At 52.6% G+C, this 21,560-nt stretch overlaps 1 protein-coding gene across 1 annotated transcript; it reads right to left on the reverse strand.

Annotated features, from left to right (window-relative positions):
* Positions 1-1,476: 1,476 nt before the first annotated feature.
* Positions 1,477-10,146, reverse strand: LOC113257460 (keratin, type II cytoskeletal 3-like). The gene is made up of 9 exons (XM_026501611.2): positions 9,478-10,146; positions 7,260-7,480; positions 6,167-6,227; positions 5,401-5,496; positions 4,996-5,160; positions 3,587-3,712; positions 2,751-2,971; positions 2,027-2,061; positions 1,477-1,748 (listed from the first exon to the last, which is right to left on the reverse strand). The coding sequence occupies exons 1-9, from the start codon at positions 10,144-10,146 to the stop codon at positions 1,477-1,479; spliced, it is 1,866 nt and encodes a 621-aa protein (XP_026357396.2).
* Between the last annotated feature and the right edge of the window lie 11,414 nt (positions 10,147-21,560).

Here is a 21,560-nt window from a genome sequence, read left to right on the forward strand (position 1 = left end):
AGGCTGCATTCCCCGGCCAACGGTGAGTTTGCTTTGAGAGTGAGGCTGCAGCCCCTGTGAGCACCGGCTGCAAGGGGACAGCCCCACACGTCCCTCCCTCTGACTGTTCTGGCTGTTCCAGGCAAACTTTCCACCTGGAGCTGGAACGTTCTCTGTCAAAGCGGCAGCTGTGTGTCGTGTTGCTCTAGCCCGGTGAGCGTCTGGCTCTCTTGCAGGTGTGTGTTCACTTAGCTGAGAGTTTCTGCGATCGCCAGACGGCGTGTCTTCTCTTTCTGTTGACCTGGCATCCTATGTCAGGCCTTTATGCTAACGAGGACCGTGACTTATAAAGAAGGTGCTCATGCACGTACTCTATGTCTGTTCAGCTTTTATTTTGCTTCTCCCACTTACCTGTCCCTGGTTTGAGAGGGGCCCCCTGGCCCTGCACTGACCCTGTGTTCTGTCCAGGTACCCCTGGATCCACCCTGATGCTGCGCTATGTCTGGGGTAGGAATAGGGGTGACCCCTCATGAGGCTATTCTAAGTCCTTTGTCAGCTCTCATGACTCTTCATATTGGAAGGCTTCACCCCACGTCATACCAAATATGATAAAATATACCCCTGGCATATATAATTTTTTGCTATAAAACACTTGAATTTGTATCATTGCTTTTTGAAAATATTTGTCTACCAGCAACTCATTCGATTACAATTAGCTGCAATTAATGGACAATTTCAGACCTACCTGGAATTACCGAAAAGCCAGGAAATCTAACCTACAACTTTTTTCAAATGTAATGGAATTTTTAGGAATTCAGAATCTTATCAAGTAAAGAAGTCGTAAGTATCATCCATAGCATCTGGTGGTGAAAAGTATGCCTCTCCTGCCCGAGAATTCTAGAACTTCCTCCCTAGAGTCCCTCCAGGCTCAGGCCAGAACCCTCTGTGTGAAAGGGACTGCCATGACCCACGGGCATGGACATGAGAACCAGCGACTCTGGAATCCAGAATGAAAATTCTACCACCATGTCTGAAACACAATGCAGTTTATTGAAGATACAGAACAGAGTTCTTTTCTTGGAGTCAAAAAGGGACAAGTACCACTCATGGGAAATCAAAGCACCAGCAGGAGGTGAGGGCTGGGTGCCTGGTTACAAGATGGGGAAAGAGGTGCATGCAGGGGCTGGCTGGGGCTTTCCCATAAGGCAGTGGGATGTGGGGCTGGACTGGGGGCTCCTGTGGGTTGGAGGCGATGAACCCACCTAGCTCCTGGGCCCTGCCGCTTAGCCTGGCTTTGTGGGGATGGACAGTGGTTCAATGCAATCAACCTTCCCAGCCAATTTTGGACTATGACGCTAGTCGTCTGGAAAGGGGGGACTCCTGGGCACAGGTCAGCAGCTGTGTTGGGAAAGGGTCCCACGGGGATGTGGAGTAGCACGCTCAGAGCTGCGGTGTGCGGGCAGGTGAAGGGGTCTGGGGACATCTGGGGTGCCCCGTTCAGAATTTGTGGTGGGACCGCTGGCTCTGGGAGGAGCTTTGCAAGATGCGGCCTGAGCTGTTGCTGCCGCCCCCGCTGACGGCACAGGAGCCCCCAGAACCGGAGAAGCCCCTGCGCACCACCGAGCCCCCGCCCGAGCCCAGGCCCCCGCGGCCCAGGCCCCGGTGGGCCCCAGCGCCACCTCCCAGTGAGCTGCCTCCCAGGGCACTGGCTCCCAAGGTGCCCCCTCTGCCGCCGTTGCCGCCCCCGCCGCTGCTGTTGTGCACCATCTCTGCAAAGAGCATTTGGGGTCAGGGAGCCTGTGAGGCGCCCTACAGTCCCAGGGCAGCCCCCTCTGGGGTCCCGCCCACCGAGACTCCGCTTGGGGTGGTGAGGGCCAGCCAGCAGCCAGCAGGGGAAGGAAGGTGGCCCTCTGGGACTCAGAGCCCATCGCCCAAGAGCTCTTCCCAGCCTGCGGCTGGGATGATCTCTCCCAGCTCTGGCCCGGGATTTGAGGAACATTATTCCCAGCCATCCAACCCCTCCCCAGAGAAAGCCCTGGGTCCTCACCAATGCTCACGGAACTCTGGCACTCTCCAGACATCCTGGAGGAAGACCAGACCCCAGTATCAGTGACCTGTGCCGCTCCTCCCTTCCCTAGACGTCCCCGGCCTAGGTCAACAGTAGTTGAGGCTGACATTAAGAAATAGGATGGTAGGTGCTGGAAAAATCATGGCATGCGTTCCTTTCTCCGTCTGAGTCAGGTTGGACTTCAGTTCTTGCCCTTTCCACTAACACTCCAGAGAGTAACAGCCGAGGAGCGCTCCCTGGCCTACCCACCCCCTTCCCACTCCTCGGGATCCTCTTTATTCAGTAAATAGGACTTGAATCCACATGGGCCAGCGTCCCGTACCCAAGGGCCAGGCTACGGGAACCAACTCTACAGAAACCTCCAATTAAGGCAATAAGAGAGAAATGGCCTGGAAATAATATTTCTGCCTATGACTGCTGTCTGCAGACATGTGTTTTACAGCTAAAACATGAGACAAGAAAGGGTGGAGAAGCCTATCCGAGATAAGGCTCTGGGGTGTCACTGCTACCCGAGAGCACAGCTCTCCTGGAGGGCTGACAGTATCTTGCAGCCCTGGAAAGAAGGAGGCGGGGCCTGTCCAGGCCTTACCATCCCCTCCCGCGGTGAGCACATGCTTGCACGCGGTAGCCAGCAGCACGCTGCTCAGGCAGCCAAGCCACCAGGCCTCTGGGCCTCTTGGGAACCAGAGGGGCTCCCACTAACCTGCACTCCTCGCCCTCCAGCAGCTTGCGGTAGGTGGCGATCTCGATGTCCAGGGCCAGCTTGACGTTCATGAGCTCCTGGTACTCGCGCAGCAGCCGGGCCAGGTCCTCCTTGGCCTGCTGCAGGGCGGCCTTGAGGTCCTGAAGCTTGGCATTGGCGTCCTTGAAGGCCAGCTCCCCGCGCTGCTCGGCATCGGCGATGGCTGTCTGCAGGCTGGCATTCTGGGTGTGGGGCGCCAGGAGTCCAATTTAGATTCCTATACCGAGGGCCTGCCCTATGTGCTTGGTGCCTGCATGTGGGTCCCCTCACACAGGGCAAATGAGGAAACCACAGCCCACAGAGATTAAAGCCTGGGCCTCCCTCTGGGTCCTAGCCCGTCAAGGAGTGGGATTGGCGACACCTGGCCTCAAGGACCTAGCCCAGCTCACAAGGAGCCCGACTCTTCCTTTATCTTTCTTGCCTTTCATGGTGACTGAGCACCTTCTGAAGACCTCCCTCCTCCAAGAAGTCTTCCTGAATTATCAGAGAAACTTTCTCTCTGCCCTAGCGCATCTAGATGTGGCCTTCCTAGGCTACTCTCCCAGTTCAGTCTTCACACAGTCAGCGTCTTCCCCCAACCTCTCCAGTCTTGCTGGTGTTCAGTATTTCTGACCCACATCAGCCCCCGGACTCCAGGGGGGCAGGACCTTGCTGAGCACCCAGCCCAGAACTGCACTTGGTCAATCTTAGCACGCGTGAGTCTCGGACATGAGTTCGCTGGAGTACGTGCTGAGCCCTGAATTACGTGCAAGCGTAAGCCCGTGGTCTCAGACACGTGCTCTTCCTTCTCTTCCCACCTGCTTCTTGACGCTCTCGATCTCGGCCCGCAGCTTCTGGATCATCCTGTTGAGCTCGGAGATCTCATTCTCGGTGCTCTTCAGGTCATCCCCGTGCCTGCCGGCCGTGGTCTGCAGCTGCCCCAGCTGTGTCCAGGAAAGAGTCACCCTTTCAGAAAGCCAGCAGGGTCCTTACAGATCCCCTAACTCAACCCTTCATGTGACAGGCAAGAAAACCAAAACACAGACATGTGACTTGTGCAAGGTCACTCAGCTGGAGGAACCAGGTGCTCTCCTCCCTGCATCCGGGGACCTGTCTTCGAGCGCAATAGCTGTGTATGTGGGCAGACACGCTGCACCCAGCCCTGTGCTTTATCTCATCAGACGTCACAACTACCTGAGGAGAAAGTTGTGATTAACCCCATTTTATGAATGGGAAAACCAAGATACAGATTGCTGGATCCCATGACTAAACTCATCCAGCTATGGAGTGAAAGTGCTGGAACTTGAATGCACACATTTCAGATGCTGGAACGATCTTAACCAGCAGGCTTGTCCCTCCTTGGGCAGAAAAGCCAGAAGAGTCAGCAGTATATGGGCCAGCGTATGCCCCATTCAGAGGTGAGATGGGAGGAGGGGGACAGAACTCCTGGTGTCTGGGGTCCCTTTGCTCAATCTCCCTCTCCCTCCCCCCACTTCTTTCCGGACATTGGCCTCAGCCCCTCAGTGTGATCGAATCAGAGCACACGATGACAAAGTCCTGATTGGTGGAGGAGAAATGGAAATGTCTCCAGCGATAAAGGGAGTGCAGCCAGAGGGACTAAGGATTTCTCGACCTTGGCACTACTGGATAACTTTTTTGTTGAGGGGTGGGGTCATGCATTATGGGGTGTTTAGCAGCAAACCTGGCCTCTACCCACTAGACTCCAGTTGCACCCCCATCCACACCCCAGGTGTGACAACCAAACCTATCTGCAGACTTTGCCGAATGTCTCCTGGGAGAAAATCCTACCTTCCCCTCCCGCTGAGAGGCACCAAGTTAGAGCAGAGTCAGAGCTCTCTGGTTAGGAAGGGAGATGCAGGGACGCCTGGGTGGTTCAGCTGGTGAAGCGTCTGCCTTCGGCTCAGGTCATGATCCCAGGGTCCTGGGATCGAGTTCCACATCGGGCTCCTTGCTCAGCGGGGAGCCTGCTTCTCCCTCTGCCTGCCACTACCCTGCTTGTGCTCTCTCTCACACATAAACAAAAAAAATCTTTAAAAAAAAAAAAAAAAGAAGGAAGGGAGCTGCATGTGGATGAGACCAGACCCGTGGGGCAGCGCAGGAACCGCCATACTGGAGATATAGAAGAGAATGACTCGGAGGCAAGGGCTGCCCGGGCAGCTTGATGGGGGAGCCAGAGTCCCCAGAGTTACGTGATGGTGTCACCCACCTTGCTCTGGTACAGCGCCTCGGCCTCGGCCTTGCTCTTCCGGGCGATCGCCTCGTACTGGGCGCGGACCTCGGCGATGATACTGTCCAGGTCCAGGAAGCGGTTGTTGTCCATGGACAGCACCACGGACGTGTCGCTGGTGTCTGACTGCATCTGGGACAGCTCCTGCAGAGCCAGGCAGACACGCCCGTTCCTGAGCAGAGCCACACCAGGGCTCCCCAGAACACGCAGAGCCACCAGCTCAGGTGGGGTCGCGTCTGACTGAGGGCCGGGTGGGAAGATGTCACCTCAGTCAGGAGCACAGACAGGACTCAATGCCTCCCGGTAAAGCTCTGATGAGCACCTTCTTCTCCAGGAGGAGGACAGCAGGGGGATCAGAGGCCCGCAGGTGGGGAGCAGACTTACGGCATCGTAGAGGGCCTTCAGGAAGTTGATCTCATCGGTCACACTGTCCACCTTGGCCTCCAGTTCCACTTTGGTCATGTAGGTAGCATCGACATCCTGAGGGACAGTTCAGTCACTGTCCCCTCCAACCTGTGGGCTGGCCCAGTCCTGGGCCCTGAGGAAGGGGCCACCAGAGCCTGCCCCCTGGGAGCTCCCACTCAGGGGAACTGAGGCCCAGGCAGACAGATGCTAACAGGACTAGACTGCCGTCTGGCAGGCTGACCTGGCGAATGCCCGACAGAGAGGAGCAAAAGAGGCAAAGGGCTGAGAGGGGCAAGGCGAGCGGGGCTGGGGCACCACACTGGGCCCTGGGTGAGGAGGGTTTGTGAGGAGGGCCTGAGGGCGAATCTAAATTTGCAATACTCAAAGTTTCTGTTTAAATAGCTCCTGGGAATGTACTCCTGAAAAAAAACAAAACCCTATTTCTTCTCTTTGTCCATTTTCTACTCAAAACTCAAGGCCTAATCAGATTCCTAGACCCCATGGGCCCATGAGGAGAAGCAGCATGGCCAAAGTCTGGGAGGCCCTTTCTAGCCTGCTGCATAGACTCTTCAGGCCCTGCCCCTGCCCTCCCCGCTCGGCAGGCTCCCTCCCTGGCCCCGGGCCCTCACCCACACGGCCGACAGGAGACCCTCAGCTTAGCAGAACTAAACTCGTGCTTCCCCTCAACCTTCAAACCACTCTGCTTCAGGAGGCCTTGGGCTGGGGGGGGGGGGGGATCCTTCACCTTCTTCAAGAGTACGAAGTCGTTCCCTACAGCCGTACGTTTGTTGACCTCCTCTTCGTACCTGTGAGAAAAGAGTCCCTTTCCGATCCACCTTGTCTGGGACGTCCCCATGGCCCCCGAGCACTTCTCGTAAGTAACATGGACTCAGGGCCTCTGGCAGTTTAGCTCAAGGCATGTGTCAGTGCAACGCACAGCCTCCTGGATTCAGGGGAGAGTTCATTCAACGGACCTCACTGAGCATCTACTATGCGCCAGGTAGCGCCGTGTAGCGGTGATGGTCATTACTGGACACCGGAGTAGAAGCCTCTTCCTAGCGGGGTCCTATTTTGATCAATCCCAAAGGGCTTCCTGGAGAACTTTGGATTTTTTTAAAACCATTTATATGAGCAAAGGGAGATGACTGAGCGGCCAGGAGCTTTCAGGGGGAGGCGTGTGGTGCCGACTCTGCGGGTAGCACGTAGAGCAGCCCCGTGGGCTCCCAGTAGATACTTCCTGAATTCATGAAAACCAAGAATGCGTCGCTAAGAACGTGCCAGGTCCTGCTTCATGAATTATGTTTGTTTTAACCAATTCCATCCTCCTTACAGCCAATAGGGTCCGTACTACCCCTATCCCCCTTTACAGGGAGGACACTGCGGCACAGAGAAGCTGACGTGCTTGCCCAAGATCACAGAGCTCATCAGGGGCAGAACGGGGCTCGACCAAGGCACAGCACGTTGCTACTCACTGAGAGGCTTGTTGACGGGGGAAATAAAATTCCTATTTGGAGGGGAACTTGAAGACGACCTAGCCCAGGAAGGGCAGAGGATGCTTTCTGAGTCTGCTAGAGTCATGCATAAGCTTCAGGGTGTCTTGGAACTCCCCAAATTATATGTATGTATCCTTTCATTAAATTCTCCAAAGGACATCTGCGTCAAGCAAGCCACGAGCCTCTCTTTTCAAGACTGGGATATCGAGAGTCAGAGAGGATGCGGTAAATTCCTACAAGCTTGCAGCCAGCTGGAGCCCAGGCCTCCTGCCATCCACCCTTCCCGCCCTCCAGCCCCACCCCCCACCCCCCAGTCACCGAACCCCGGGACTGGCAAGCACGAACCTCTTCTTGAAGTCTTCCACCGTCTCCTCCATGCCCCTCAGCTCACCCTGCAGCCTGTCCTTCTCCAGGTGCAGCCCATCCAGGAAGGCCTTGAGACTGCTGATGTAGTTCTCAAAAAAAGGCTCAAGGCTGTGGTTGGTGGTATTAGAACCAGAGCCCTGCTCCTGCAGGAGGCTCCACTTGGTCTCCAGGACCTTGTTCTGCTGCTCCAGGAAGCGCACCTGCAGCCCAATGAGAAGAGCATCGAGTCGCTGTGTGCGGCCAGCCCCAGTCATGATGGCTCATGACCTCCCCAAAGTCCCAGGGGTCTCATCGTCTCTCCTGCAGGGCTGCATTTTGAATGCTGCAATAGTTAGTGCTAACCCCGTGTGGACAGTGGTGTTGGTGTGACGTGGGAGAGGCAGAGCCCGACTGCGCAGTAAGGAAACTGAAGCCCGAGAGAACAACAGTCACCCAAGTCAGTAACCAAACAGGACTAAGGTTTCCCGATACTGATGCTTGATGATCTTCCTGCTCTATCATTCATTCATTCATTCATTCATTCATTCATTCATGTATTCCTCCATCATTCATTCCTCAATCATTTAGTATTTGACAAATAGCAGGAGATTCCAACATCCTAGAGTGGCCGTAGTCCCCACGAGGAGGTTTGCAGTACAGGTGGGTAAACTGCACGAAGGTGGGAAAGAGCAAAAGCCATAGGGAAATGGCTTTCAGGCAGCCCTTGTCCCAGGAACAGGGTCCAGATGCCCCTAGAGTTCGCCCCCTCTGCCAAACCTGGTTAAATGTAGGGCTCAGCTGCATTTAAACTGCACCGCTAGCTCAAGATGACTCAAACTGTCACTTGCTGCAGAACATTTCTGCACGCAAGTTCAAGGCCAACTGCATAAACATGTGGAATAAATATCCATCAACCGACCATTCAACAAACATTTGCAGAGCACCAAGCTCATGCCAGGCTTTATGCTGGACACGCAGGACCCCAAGACCTGGGAATCCCCCGGGCAGGATGATGAGAGCTGCTGCCGAGAGCTGCTCCCGGGCCCATCTGGAGGAGCAGCATTGTCCCATCACCTGCCACTTTCTGCGACTGCTTTATTGGGACACCCAGGTGTCTGCTGGGAACGAGCCAGTCACTTGACTTTGAAGAGTTTCACCTTACAAAGGTCTGGTATTCCAATCTTTTTTTTTTTTTTTTTTTAAAGATTTTATTTATTTATTTGACAGAGATAGAGACAGCCAGCGAGAGAGGGAACACAAGCAGGAGGAGTGGGAGAGGAAGAAGCAGGCTCATAGCAGAGGAGCCTGATGTGGGGCTCGATCCCACAACGTGGGGATCACGCCCTGAGCCGAAGGCAGACGCTTAACCGCTGTGCCACCCAGGCGCCCCTGGTATTCCAATCTTAAAACACTTTTCCTCCTTTGGCTTTGCCCAGGACACAGATGTAGGGTGATGGAACCCCAAAGAGTCCCTACGAATCCTCTCCTAAAGGCCTAATATCGTCCCAGGATCACAAAGAGATTTCCCCACAACACACTCAACAGTATGGTTGAAACCCTCAGTTAGGAGCCACCCAAACCTAATACCCTGCGGTGACCACAACAATTGTCATAGTGGCCCTTGCGTGGAGTATCCAGAGCACAGAAATCCCTAGAACATATCTCAGCCTTGCTTGCACACATACACGTGTATGCAAATGTCAAATGGCCTCAAAATCCACAGCTCCTCACACTGAAGTCTTCCCGTGAGAACCACCAAGGAGGTACCCCTCACCCCTACCCATCCCACCTCCTCAAACCTCTGCATTCCTCTTCTCAGGCTGATGACAGGTAAACTCTTCTCTCAGACAAATCCAGCTTGGGCAGAGTCAGCCTCTCTATCAAAGGGGAGCAGCTCACTGTCACCCTGGCACAGAGAGGGAATTCTGTGCTTGGCTTTCAGAGAGCAACAGTGAGGGGACATCCGTGATGGCAACGAACAAGCCCAGCAGTGCCTCTGACGAACCACACATGGAGTGGGGGCACACGGAGGGGGCGGTAACTCCATCCAATATTTCCATCATCTGCTGTTACACCACTTGCTGACATGCCACAGAGGACGTGAGGTGTAGGACGGGCCCACAAGTTCTTCCTCAGATTCACAATGAGAAGAAGAAAAAGAGACGATCCCAGTTAAGCCAGGTTTCCTCACTGTCCAGCTATCCCAGGATAGGCTCACCTTGTCGATGAAGGAGGCGAACTTGTTGTTGAGGGTCTTGATCTGCTCCCGCTCCTGGGTCTTGACTTGCCCAATCTGGGGGTCGATCTCCACATTGAGGGGCTGCAGGAGGCTCTGGTTGACAGTCACTTCCTGGATTCCTCCAGGGAAGCCACCAGGACCGAAGCCACCAGGCCCACCAAAGCCATGGGGCCCACCCAAGCCACCAGACCCACCAAAGCCACCAGCTCCACCAAAGTCACCAGGGCCACCAAAGCCACCAGCTCCTCCTCTAAAGCCTCCAGCTCCTCCACCAAACCCCCCAGCTCCTCCAAAGCCCCCAGCCCTTCCTCCAAAACCCCCACCCATCCTTCTTCCACCACGTCCAAAACCACTGCTTCTGCGGGCCCCCCCAAGCTCTCCGGCCCGGGAGCTGCCTCCAGCCACACTGATGGAAATCTTCTTGTTGCCCCCAAGGTTGTAGAGACTCCTGCTGCCAAAACCTCCTCCCATCATGGCACAGGCAGCAGACCCACCACCGCCCCTGCCTGAGCGGGATGTCGAGGAGGACCTGGTGGAGCTGACCCGGCTCTGGCCTGCCACAACAGCTGAGTGGCCACCGAAGCCCTGGCAGCGGCCCCCACTAGAAGATCTGCAAGATTGTTGGCTGTGGCTGGCCTGGCGATTCATGGCAGACAGCAAGGTATTCCAAAGGAAGGACGGATGGAAAGGCTAGAGGAAACTCAGACACCTTCTGAGGTCCTGGGCTGGGGATGGCCTTTATATGGGGCCGGGGAGCTTGGCTGGCTTATGATGCCAGCCAAATAATTGAGGTATTATCAGCTTTGGTTTGCCTGGCAGCAAGAGGTTGAGTCCAAAATTCGTAACACACCTAGGTAATCACCCCAAATTTCCAGATTGCATTGTTTTTCCAGGATTACTCACCTAAAATAAGCTGAAGTTGGGAGAGGGGCCATCCTCAGGGCTGGACACAGCCCCTAATCCCCAAGAGACTTACAGTACCACCACCACCACCACCACCACCACCACCACCACCACCACCACTCCCCAGGAGTGATAGGTCAGCATTTCTCTATCTGTCCTGTGTTCCCACAGCCACTCTGCCAGCCCAGCCAGAATACAGGGATGGATGCAAAGCCCCAGTGAGGAAGCGGGGGGGAGGGGAGCAGGAAGAAGGAAAGAGCCAGGAGGAGAAAGACCAAGGAGGTGGGGGGAGATGCAGAAGTTAGCGAAGGGACAGCAGGTGCCTCTGGGGCTCTTGCCAACCAGGGAGGAGAAAGTTCAAGTGCGAAACACACATGGGACAAGTTCTGAGCCATGAGGGCTTTGGAGGGAGAGCTGGAGTGGGGTAGGACAGAAGGGTCAGTCTGAGAAAGGTAGGCATGTGCAGTGGACTAAGAGGAAGTACAGACCATGGCCAAGGCCCATGAGAAGGAGAGGCAGGTGGAGAGAGGGGCCCACAGGGAGAGGAAAGATGCACGAAGCCCACTCCAGCCAGGAGGAGGGGTCTAGACCACCTGGTCCAGGACCAAGAGACCACCAGCCTTTCCTCTTCCAGGCTCACGTTAGGAAACGAATGCAAGATTCCCAAGGCGGCCTCCTCTCCTTGGCTCACCTGAGAGCCACTACCTTCCCCATCTTCCTGGGTTCCTCCCCAGGAAAATTTAAGAAGAATGAGAACGAAAAAATCACCTCCATTCTGCAGCTGGGCAGTGGCCACTGAGCTTGACTCAGACTATTTGCAAGTGAAGGCTCTTTCCCATCTCAAGCTTTTTGACATGTCTCTTTATTGATCATCGTGACGTCTACTACCGGGCTAGTTACACCCAACACATCGTGATCGAGGAGACTGGTTTATACCAGTGACCCACCAAACCTTAGAGCAGTTCCAAAACCCTTCCAACACGCCAAGTCACAAAGACCCTCAAGGAAGGCAGGCTAAGAAAGTTTGGGCAAGTGGAGTTTCTGCCTGATCCAGCTCTCCCACCCTCAGAACTCTGGGTCCTCAGACTACCAGCCTTTCCTCCTACAGAGACAAGCAAAACACAGCACGCGTAGTGTGCATTCCCACTGACGCACACGTTCGGACATACATACTCACAAAACCCACATGCTGTCATCTCAGTGCCCTGCCCCGTGCTCTCTTTCCCTTTATGTCACAGACAGGGGCTGCCCTCCTTGCCCCCTTCAAAACCAAGGTGCCCACCCCATTCCTCCAAGGCCTTGATTCTTGCTGAAAGCATCTCGCCAATCTGAGAAACCAAGACACGGCAACTGGGTCTGAATAGGGTCACTGACAGAATTCACAACCCAGGTGCTGTCTTGACACAGCCAACACCGGAGCCTTCTCCTTGTACCCAGCTTCCCCCTCTGCACAACCGGGGCTTCAGACTCGAGCAGGGGCTCATGTTGGACCTACCGAAGCCCAGGGTTCAAAGGAGGTATGGGCATGGGAGAAAGGAACCCCAGTGTCCTAGCCTCGTTTCCTCCACAGCCTCAGCCTGCTGACATCTGTGATGCCGAGGACAGAGTCAGCCTGGGGAAAGCGGACAGAGGGTGGGTTGGTGGCCGGGAGCTGTGGGAAGGGGACTTTATAACAACACATAAAGCCACTCTCTTCGCAGGCCTATGAGGCTGGTCCTGACTCCCAAATCCAAACCGTGCTTTTCCAATGGGGCCCATGCCTTCCTCAAAAGAGACCCTGGAGCAAATGAGGAAATGTCCCACCCTGTCTTCCTGCCCCTGCTTACCATTTTCTCCGATCCTTGCTAGTAAGGGAAACACTGCAGAACAATTCAGTGGTTTCCACCCCTTGATAGCTGCCAATGACCTGGCCCAGTTTGAATATGCTGAGAAGTCAGTTTGCATTTCAAACATCAAGAACAAATTCCAAAGAAATCGGGGTGGAAGTCTGAGGCTCTAATGAGGGCCCCTCCCAAATCCCTTCTTCCTGGCAGAGCCCACTGCTAATCCCCACATCTGCAGACTGTGAAGCCCAGACGCTCTTCTCTGCGGCCGCCTCTTAGGGAGAGGAACTGAGTGTGCTGCTAACAGAGTTAGCCCAGCTGGGCCTTTCCAGTGGGGAGGGCACAGGGGCTCCCAGAGAGCTATGGGGCCCTGCAGTCCCTCCTCTCCATGGCCATGGCTATTATGCTTTCTAGACTGCTACCTTGACCAAGGCTCCCTCTGTTCTGGGGAAGCTGGGTCCTCCCTGGGGGAATTAAGGAGACAGAGAAGAAATCACTCCTGAGTGCAGGGAGCCCCATCTTCTCTGGGGAAACAGGGTGGTCAGATGCAGGGGCTCAGGCTTAAGGACCAGCTTAGCAACACATCACACAGCAGACGGCAGAGCAGATGACGTAGGCCAGGGCCAGCAGGGGGTGAGCGGGGCTGGGAAGGAGTTGAGGAGGGAGAAGCGTGCAGGGCTGCGTCAGGATGGGGGGCACTGGGTCAGGAGGCCGTGGGTCCGGAAGTAAGGAACTGAGCTCTGGTGTCCGGGACAAACTGCACCCTGTGGTCTGCGATCAGAGAGAACGTAGCTCCGTAAGGAACTATTGTCTCATACCAGGTGAGCTCTGAGCCAAGTCTCACTGAGGGACCAGCCTCGCTGCCTCTAGAACTCGGCAGCTGCAGGCCTGAGGGACAGGGCCCCTGATGGGCGGGTGGCCTCCTCAAAGGGCCCAGACCCTGCCACCCGAGGAGGCCATCAGAGCAGTGCCATGGAAAGCAGCCTGGGGGCGCCTGGGCGGCTCAGTCGGTTAAGGGTCTGCCTTTGGCTCAGGTCCTGATAACAGGGTCCTGGGATGGAGCCCCTGCATCGGGCTCCCTGCTCAGCGGGAAGCCTGCTTCTCCCTCTCCTCCCCTCTCATGTTCTCTCTCGCTATCTCTCTCACTATCTCTGTCCCTCTCCTTCTCAAATAAATAAATAAAATCTCAAAAGAAAAAAAAAAGGCAGCCTGGGCAGAAACAGGAAGCCCTGCTCCGAGGCTCTGGATGCTTCTGGGCTGCCAGGTGGCCAATCAGCACGGAGCTGAGAACCCCTGCTTCGCCTGTGGAGCAGAGCGACGGGGAGTCGGGAGGTGAGGCCGGTGAGGGCTTTATAAGCGGAAGGACAGATGTGCAGTGTTAACTGAGGGACGGTCAGAGCGGCAGAACGGCAAGCCGTGGCGTGCTGGCCGAGCAGTGGGCTCCGTGACTGACACGACAGACCTCTTCCCGCAGCCCTACAGGGAAGCGCCCAGAGCTCCGTTTCACAGAAGAGGAAACCTGGGACTCAGAAGTTCAATCACTGGTCCAGGGCCACAGACAGGAAGTGGCCTCCAATCCAGTTCTGTCCCAATCCGGAGCCCATGTTTGGGGAAAGCCATGCAAGACTCAGGTCTCCGTGTGTGGGCTCCACAGGGAGCTCTGTGTTCCCACCCAGAGCTCAGCTCATGGAACAAGCCCTGACTCTGAACAATGGGGTCGGATTTGACCAAGTTTGGGAAATGGGGGATGAAAACAGCCTGCAGAACAGGGAGAAAAGGCACAGACAGGACCCTGCTCTTATCTAAGCATGGTCCCCGGCAAGGACACTTGGCATTAGTTCCCCATCAGAGGGGACAGTTTGTGCTGCCCCATCTCCCTTTTTCTTCGTCAGGCTTGCAGTCCCAATTTTGCAAGACAGTGGGCCACACACAGCCAGAGCCATGGGCCACCCTGACACTGAGCGGTTCACAGCCAGTAGCCCCAACTCTAAATGAAGCCCTAGTGTGAGGCTTTCCTGCCCTCCCCCCGACGTTCTCCCTGGCCACCCCTTCCTGAGCACCCTTCCGTGCTGGGCACTGTGTTGACCTCTTCCGACTGGTTCCCCTTCTGTCCTACGGACCATGAAGCATCCTCTGACTTAAAGCCCCCTTCCCCTTTTCTTTACACCCAAACTGACCCATAATTTAGGAACGAGCAAGCAGCCCAGCCACACAGTGATGTCTTGTATGACTAGCCTGGCCCCTTGAGCTCTCCTAACAGCTCCTGGGACACCACTGTCCCTACCAGGCCCAAAGTCAAACGAGAACGTCTTTCCTCCCCTCTACCAGTGGGAAAGTCCACGGCGGGCAGGCCCCATACCTGGGACAGTCCCTATACCCTCAGCGGCCGGCCAGCCTTGTACCACTTGAGAAGTTCTTGTTTCCAAAAATGCCAAGCCATAGTCTCATAAGCGTATGTGCCAACACTTAATAGCATCTGACATTTATAGAATATCTTCAACTTTTTAAAATCCTTTCATTTATCTGAACTGACAGGCATATGGGCAAACATGCCACACACAGACACACACCTTCTTGTGACTCACACTCACAGACTCAAACAACCTGTAACCCCGAATGAAAACGACAAGAGCATTAAGCGTGAACTAGGTTTGAAGACTGATACAGTCAGAAGGCAAATGCCGTCCCAACCTACCCTCTGACTCTGCTTTCTCCCAAGAGGCTTGGCAGCCAAAGCTGGGAGCGAGGGTCAGGCACAATGCTCAGAGAACCCAGGCAGGAGTCTCCAGCTCTTGTTTCCCCTAGGACTTCATCCCCTCCGAGAGATACATCAAGGACCACCATCCCTCCAGTCGTCTCTCCAAACATCAACTCATTCACTCAGCAATCATCTGTTAAGCAGCTACTTGTGTCAGGCACCAGGCTACCCAACGGGAATGAGATGCTGCCCAAGACAGGACCCATGGTCTGGAGAAGCTCACCGTTGTCCTGAAGGTGGAGTCAGTCATAGAAACACCTCCTTATATCACCTCGGGGTCAGTGTTTTTGACAGCAGTGCTATGGGCCTAAGGGGAAGAAAGGCTATGGAAGGCCTCACAGAGGAGGTAATTTTGATGGGTGTTGAGGAATGAGTAGGAGCAGGCCCAGTAGATGGACAATAAGAGAAAGGCATCCCTGGTAGAGAGGAAAACATTTCACATACAGGTGGGGGGCGCGTTGGTGAGGGCCTGCACATGCTTGCAGAGCAGGGAGCACGGAAGAGGAGGACAGGTGAGATGCAGAAGGAGCCAAAGGTGGGGGCTGAAAGTGATCGCGATGGGCTCTCTGTGCCCTGCTGCGGAATCCAGACTTCACTCTGTGGGCAGTGGCCCTCAGGGCTGACGACACATCAGGACTCCGGGGCTGCTTTTAAGAATCCAGGTCCTCAAGCCTCACTCCTGACCTCCTGAATCAGACTCTCAGAGAATGGGGCCAGGCATCGGTGTTTTTTTAAAGCTGCAGTTTGCTTCAATTCGGATGTACTAATTCCTATCACATCGGCAGCCGTATTAAAGGAGGAAAACGCACATCCTTATGGAAGGCTCGGGGAGCAATAAGAGAGAGCCGCCTGTCCTGTCTTCAGACTAGATAGAGATTTCTGTCTAGTCCAAGAGGCCGGGCCGAGCAGCCGGCCTCTAGATGCAGGTCACGTGCTGAAGAGTGGGAGGCATCACCAGAGTGCTGGCAAGGGAGCAGGGAGCTTCGAAACACATCGCTGAGAAAAGGCAAGAAAGGGCAAACCACAGCCTGGGGCACACAGGTATGTGATGGATCTCAAAAACATCATGATGAGGGAAGGAAGCCAGACACAGAAAGAATGTATTCTGTAGGCTTTCATTTACATGACATTCTAGAAGAGGCAAAACTAACCCAGAGTGACGGGAAGCAAGCCTCAGCCTGGGCCTGCGGGCTGGCAGGCGATGGACAGCAAAGGGGCGTGGGAGAAAATTTTGGAAGATAACCTATATTTTGATTGTGGTCGTACTAACAAGGGGATATACTTTGTCAAACTCATTGAAATGTACTCTGAAAATGGCTGCATTGGTATTGTATGCAAATTACTCCTCAATGAAGTTGATTTTAAAAAGGGGACAAGAAGAGGAGGAAGGAAAGACTGAACACTCATGTTGAAGAGAACATGAGCTCTGAGGTGTCCTTTGCAGTAGATATTCCAAGGACATTGACTGCCATTCTTTGTCACCATATATACCAGACTGTAAGTCCCTTAAGAGGATAGCCATGTTATATTCCTCTCTGTGCAGCAACTGCATGGTACGTGGAAATGGTGCTTGACGGTGCTGGAGAAATTTAAATAAATAGATGAATAGAAGGAAGTAGGCCAACTCACCCAGGAAGACCAGGTAGCAATGAAAAGAACAGTAGATCAAAGAGAGGACCCAGGGAAACAGCGATGCTTAAATACTTTTTCATTTTATTTTTAATTGTGAAATATTTCAGTCATACGGAAAACAATATAGCCAACGCCTGTGTGCTTACCACATAGGACGACTCCCTTTTAATCTCTCTGTGTGCTTAACCAGATGGACATCTCTCTTTTAATAATTAAATGTTATTTAATTTGATGTATGTATAGGGGGAAAAAATACACAAGAATCAACAGCAGATCTGAACATGAAAGGTAAAACAGTAAGCCTTTTGGAAGACTCCAGAGAGTGTCTTCACGACCTTCAAGTATAGAGCAGAGTATGGGACACAAAAAGCACCACACAAAAGAAAAATATGATGAATTTATAAAATTAAGTAATTCTGTTTATCAAACAGCTCCATTAAAGAGTGAAAAGGTAACCGAAAGAGTGGGAAGAAATATTCATATATCTGACAAAGGACTCATATCCAGAACATATAAAGGAACCCTTGTAAATTTGCAAGAAACATAGAAAAATGGGCAGAAGATTCACATGGAAGAGGATACCCAAAATGGCCAGTATATATATGAAAGGAGCTCAACGCCCTCAGCCACTAGGGGACGTGTCAATTAAAATCACAAAGATATACGATAGTACCCCCTCCAAAAAGTCTAAACTACCGAAGAAAGGAAATATGAAGTGTTTGCAGTATCTGCCAGAGCTGAACCCACCAGACCCTATGGACCCAACAAGTCTGCTTCTAGACACGCTCAAACCATTGAGCGCATCACGTATTCACCACAAGACGTGTACTAGAATATTCATTGCAGGATTGTCCATAAGAGCTGAAAACTGGACTTGAACACTGTGTCTGACAGTAGCGGGGTTTGTAAATCACCGGGTTTGGCCACACAGCTGCATACTAATGAGAACGAATGATCTCCAAATACGACGTTGGTTTTGGAGGAATCCTGCTGTACTGTGTCCAGCACAAGAGTCCAGACACAAACTGTATGATTCTACTGAAAAATGCTTATAAAGTACAGAAACATTTACAACTAACCTATGCTGTTAGAAATCAGATTAGCCCTTTCAGGGGTGGGGATGGAGTGGGAGGGGTCGCTGGAAGAGAGACCAGGGTGGGAACATCTGGGGTAATGGGAATGTGTGTTTCCTGCTCTAGGGGCTGGTTACATGGAAGGATGGAGAAGGTGGAGGTGCTGGGGCTGAGGGGTGGGTAGTGAGAGGCACACAGGAGTATCAGAGGGTAGGTGGCCACGGCAGGTGGTGAGAAGTGAGCTCAGCTGGGGCAGAGCCAGACGTAAGGAATAACAGCAGATGCATTCTTCTTTTCCTCCAGCTCCAAGTGGTGGGAATGTGTCGTATAGAGACCTATTTTCCCTTTGTGAAAGTTTGAATCATTCTGCTTTACCCTAAGGGAAGTAGTTACGCAATCTCAGTAGCAATGTTTAACCTAACCTCAAGGGAAAGAATATGTAAGATCCTTACAGATGCACAGTCGTGACATGCCCCACACATACTGCTGAACAAAAGAAAAGAAAAAAACAAATTATAAGAACATAGAGCCACCTCTCACTCAAAGTGTTACTTAAGAAACATCTCAAAGATAAGAGACCTCCAAAGGTCTCTTTGTAAAGATAAGGACCATGAGGGTCAAAGAGGACATGGAACCTGTTCAAGTTACACAGTGAGGACAGATAAACCCCAAAGGATCATCCAGCAATAGGTAGGGCTCCCATCCAGTGTTCTTTCCATGGCTCAATCACTGAATTATCCAGGCTTCTTTCTCTGGGGCCCCTCCTTCAGTCTCGGCCCTGCGCCCCAGCCACCATGCCTAAGGCCCAGCTCTGCTGCTGCTGCTTGCCAAGACAGATCTGGTCCCCAGACGGCTCTGTGGGAACCAGGGACCATGCACCACCTCCTTCCAAACCACCAGGTCTCCCTCCATTGCTGAAGGAGCCTCGTCCAGGGCTACCTCTCATGCCCCTTCCCCCAGCCCCACACAGCCTTCCTCCAAAGGCGCCTGAGCAACCCCACGCTGACCCCCCAGCCTGGGCAGCACTGGACAAGATCTCCTTGCTCCCCCCAAGGCTGTACAGGCTCTGGCTGCCAAAGGTCCCCCCATCAATGCACAGCCTGTCAAGGTAGGTTAGATGAAGGTGTCCCCCCCACAAAAAGATATAATCCTGGGAGAGCAGAATTTGGTGCTCAGACAATGGGCCGAATCTCTTCCCCCACCCTATTCTGCTGCTCAGCCCTCAGCTAGAAGTGCCTTTTTTTAAAGATTTTATTTATTTATTTATTTGTTTGTTTGTTTATTTATTTATTTATTTGAGGGAGAGAGAAAGAGCAAGTGGGAGAAGCGGCAGAAGAGGAGGGAAAGGGAGAGAATCCCAAGCAGACTCCACACTGAGTGGGGAGCCCAACATGGGGCTTGATCTCATGACCCTGAGATCATGACCTGAGCCGAAACCAAGAGTCTGACCCTTAACCGACTGGGCCACCCAGGTGACCCCTCAGCAAGAAGCTCTTTTCAGTAAAGCTACATAAACACGTGCTACTGTTCTGGAGGAAATCAGTGAGAATGCTTGGGAAGAAGCACAACTTTTCTGCTGTAGGGACTTGAGTGTAACCAGGTAGACTCTGCCCTCCAACACCGTACCAGCCACCAGGACTTGGCACTGACTTTGCGAGGCAGACTACTACTCGCTAACGGTGCTACGCTTCCTAAGGACAAGGGTATATTGTATTGCAATCCCATAAAGAAGCCCATCTCGTATCCTTTCCAATGAGTTCACTACTGGATAGTGGGGGGCAGGGGGGGTGAGAAGACGCAGAAATTGAGATGCAGCCTCCTTCACTGCGAACTCCCCATCTTGGCAAAGGGAATGGGAGGCACACCCAGGACGTTGAGAGACACAGAGACCCTGGAGCCAAGGCAGAGATGGGAGCCTCGGGACATGAGCACAAGATAAATTTCAGGCGATCTTCACACACACACACACACACACACACACCATGAGACCTCAGGGCCAGCACGGCTTTACTGACACATTACGATAGACTAACTTTATCTCATTGCCCAGTAGGCCAGACGATACCACAGGTGTAGGGAAACAGGGTCTCAGCATGACGCCAACTGGGTTGTTCATGAGGCAACAATTTGCTTCTTTTTATTGTCAAGAGTATTGCACGGAATTGAAGTACTATGGTTTGTTTATCTCTTCTCTTCTTGAAGGATGTTTGAGTTGTTACCAATTTTTCTGATTATAAATGGAGATGCTACAAACATCCACGTACATGTTTTTGTGTAAATGTAAGCTTTTAGTTCTCCAGGGCAAATACCCAGCAGGGGGATTTTTGAATCGTTTTTCCTTTATAGCTGATTTTCTTTTTTTTTTTTTTAAGATTTTATTTATTTATTTGACAGAGATAGAGACAGCCAGCGAGAGAGGGAACACAAGCAGGAGGAGTGGGAGAGGAAGAAGCAGGCTCATCGCGGAGGAGCCTGATGTGGGGCTCGATCCCAGAACGCTGGGATCACGCCCTGAGCCGAAGACAGATGCTTAACCGCTGTGCCACCCAGGCGCCCCTATAGCTGATTTTCTTTCCAGGACACCGAAGCAAGGACAGCTGTGCAGAGAGCTCACATTTACAACTGCCCTGCACGTGCTCAGAGTAATAAGAGCATGATGCCGTGATCACAACCCAGAAATAATTGGACAGTTTAGAGCTTGAGCCAAATCTAACAAGAAAGATTTCACAGAGATCAATGTAAAATAAAACCCTACAGATGTACTCAAGCAAAGCGGCTGTACGGTTCAGCACGGGGAAACAGCGTCCTGATGGCTTGTATAAAATGGCGCTAGCTCAGGATGAGTCAGCGGCAGGAAGGAGCTGCCAAACTCACCTACGACGTGGGAGGATACACAACGAGAAGCCCCGTGCCCACTCTTCCTGGGCTAGTCAGGCCACTCTCGGAAGTCTGGGTTGGGCTCCAGACGTCCAGAGGATGCGATGTCTATGGGAGAGCACCCAGGATGGCAGGGGAGCTCCCCAACACAGAGTAAGAAATGGAAGTATTCCACCTGGAGAAGGAATCCAACGAAGGGCAAAACCACTCTCAAACATTTGTAGACCATCATGCACAAGAGGACTGAGGGGGTGGCCATGGAGGGGGAGAAACTTGGACCAATGAGTGGCATGGATAAGGTAGGACTCAGCTGAGCATGCCCTGTGAAGGAGAGGAGTTACCTTCCCCAGTCAGGTGGGCTGCTGACTGTGGAATGGTGTTTCAGAGAAGACTTCAATGTCTTACAGGGCCTCTGAAGTCATTTCTAGCCTTGAGTGTCTGAATCTTCAGAAAATAACAGTGGTAACCCTTGAAAAAATAATGGTAATATCTCCCATTTATTGAGTGCTTGTCTTGTTCTAGGAGCCGTGCTGAGCTCTGGCATGCATTATATTATTGACTCAGTCCATCGGTCAACAAGTCAACATTTTCTGTCCAGTATTATGTAACATTCAAACAATATATGACACAGTCCCTCTCTTTAAAGAGATTATAATCTAGTTGCTACTCAAAATTTGACACATACGGTACAATATCTATAAAAATATTTTCATTTTATAAAATACTTTCAAGTATATTATTTCGTGTATTCTTTGAAACATCCCCGAGAGGCAAACATTATTTTTATTACCACAATATGAACAGCTAATATCTTAAGTCACTCTCTTCCTCTGTGTGTGCCCTGTTTCCAATCTGCTCATCATGAGTCTAGCTGCAATCAAGAGAAGACAATCGTCTCAATTTTCTTTATTTTTATTACCCTCTCATTCCAATAATAAGGGAGTTAAATTAAAAACAATAACCCAGAGGCACCTGGGTGGCTCAGTCAGTTAAGCA

The sequence above is a fragment of the Ursus arctos genome, unplaced genomic scaffold (assembly GCF_023065955.2).
Source record: "Ursus arctos isolate Adak ecotype North America unplaced genomic scaffold, UrsArc2.0 scaffold_26, whole genome shotgun sequence".
Lineage (NCBI taxonomy): Eukaryota > Metazoa > Chordata > Mammalia > Carnivora > Ursidae > Ursus > Ursus arctos.

What these genes read in the sequence shown, in the direction of transcription:
- LOC113257460 (XM_026501611.2), bottom strand. Translation starts at nt 10,146, where the DNA reads ATGAATCGCCAGGCCAGCCACAGCCAACAATCTTGCAGATCTTCTAGT. An exon ending in GTGGAAGACTTCAAGAAGAG is followed by an intron (nt 6,228 to 7,259) that starts GTTCGTGCTTGC and finishes CTTTTCTCACAG; the next exon opens with GTACGAAGAGGAGGTCAACA. An exon ending in CCAGAGTTCCGTGAGCATTG is followed by an intron (nt 1,749 to 2,026) that starts GTGAGGACCCAG and finishes TGCTCTTTGCAG; the next exon opens with AGATGGTGCACAACAGCAGC.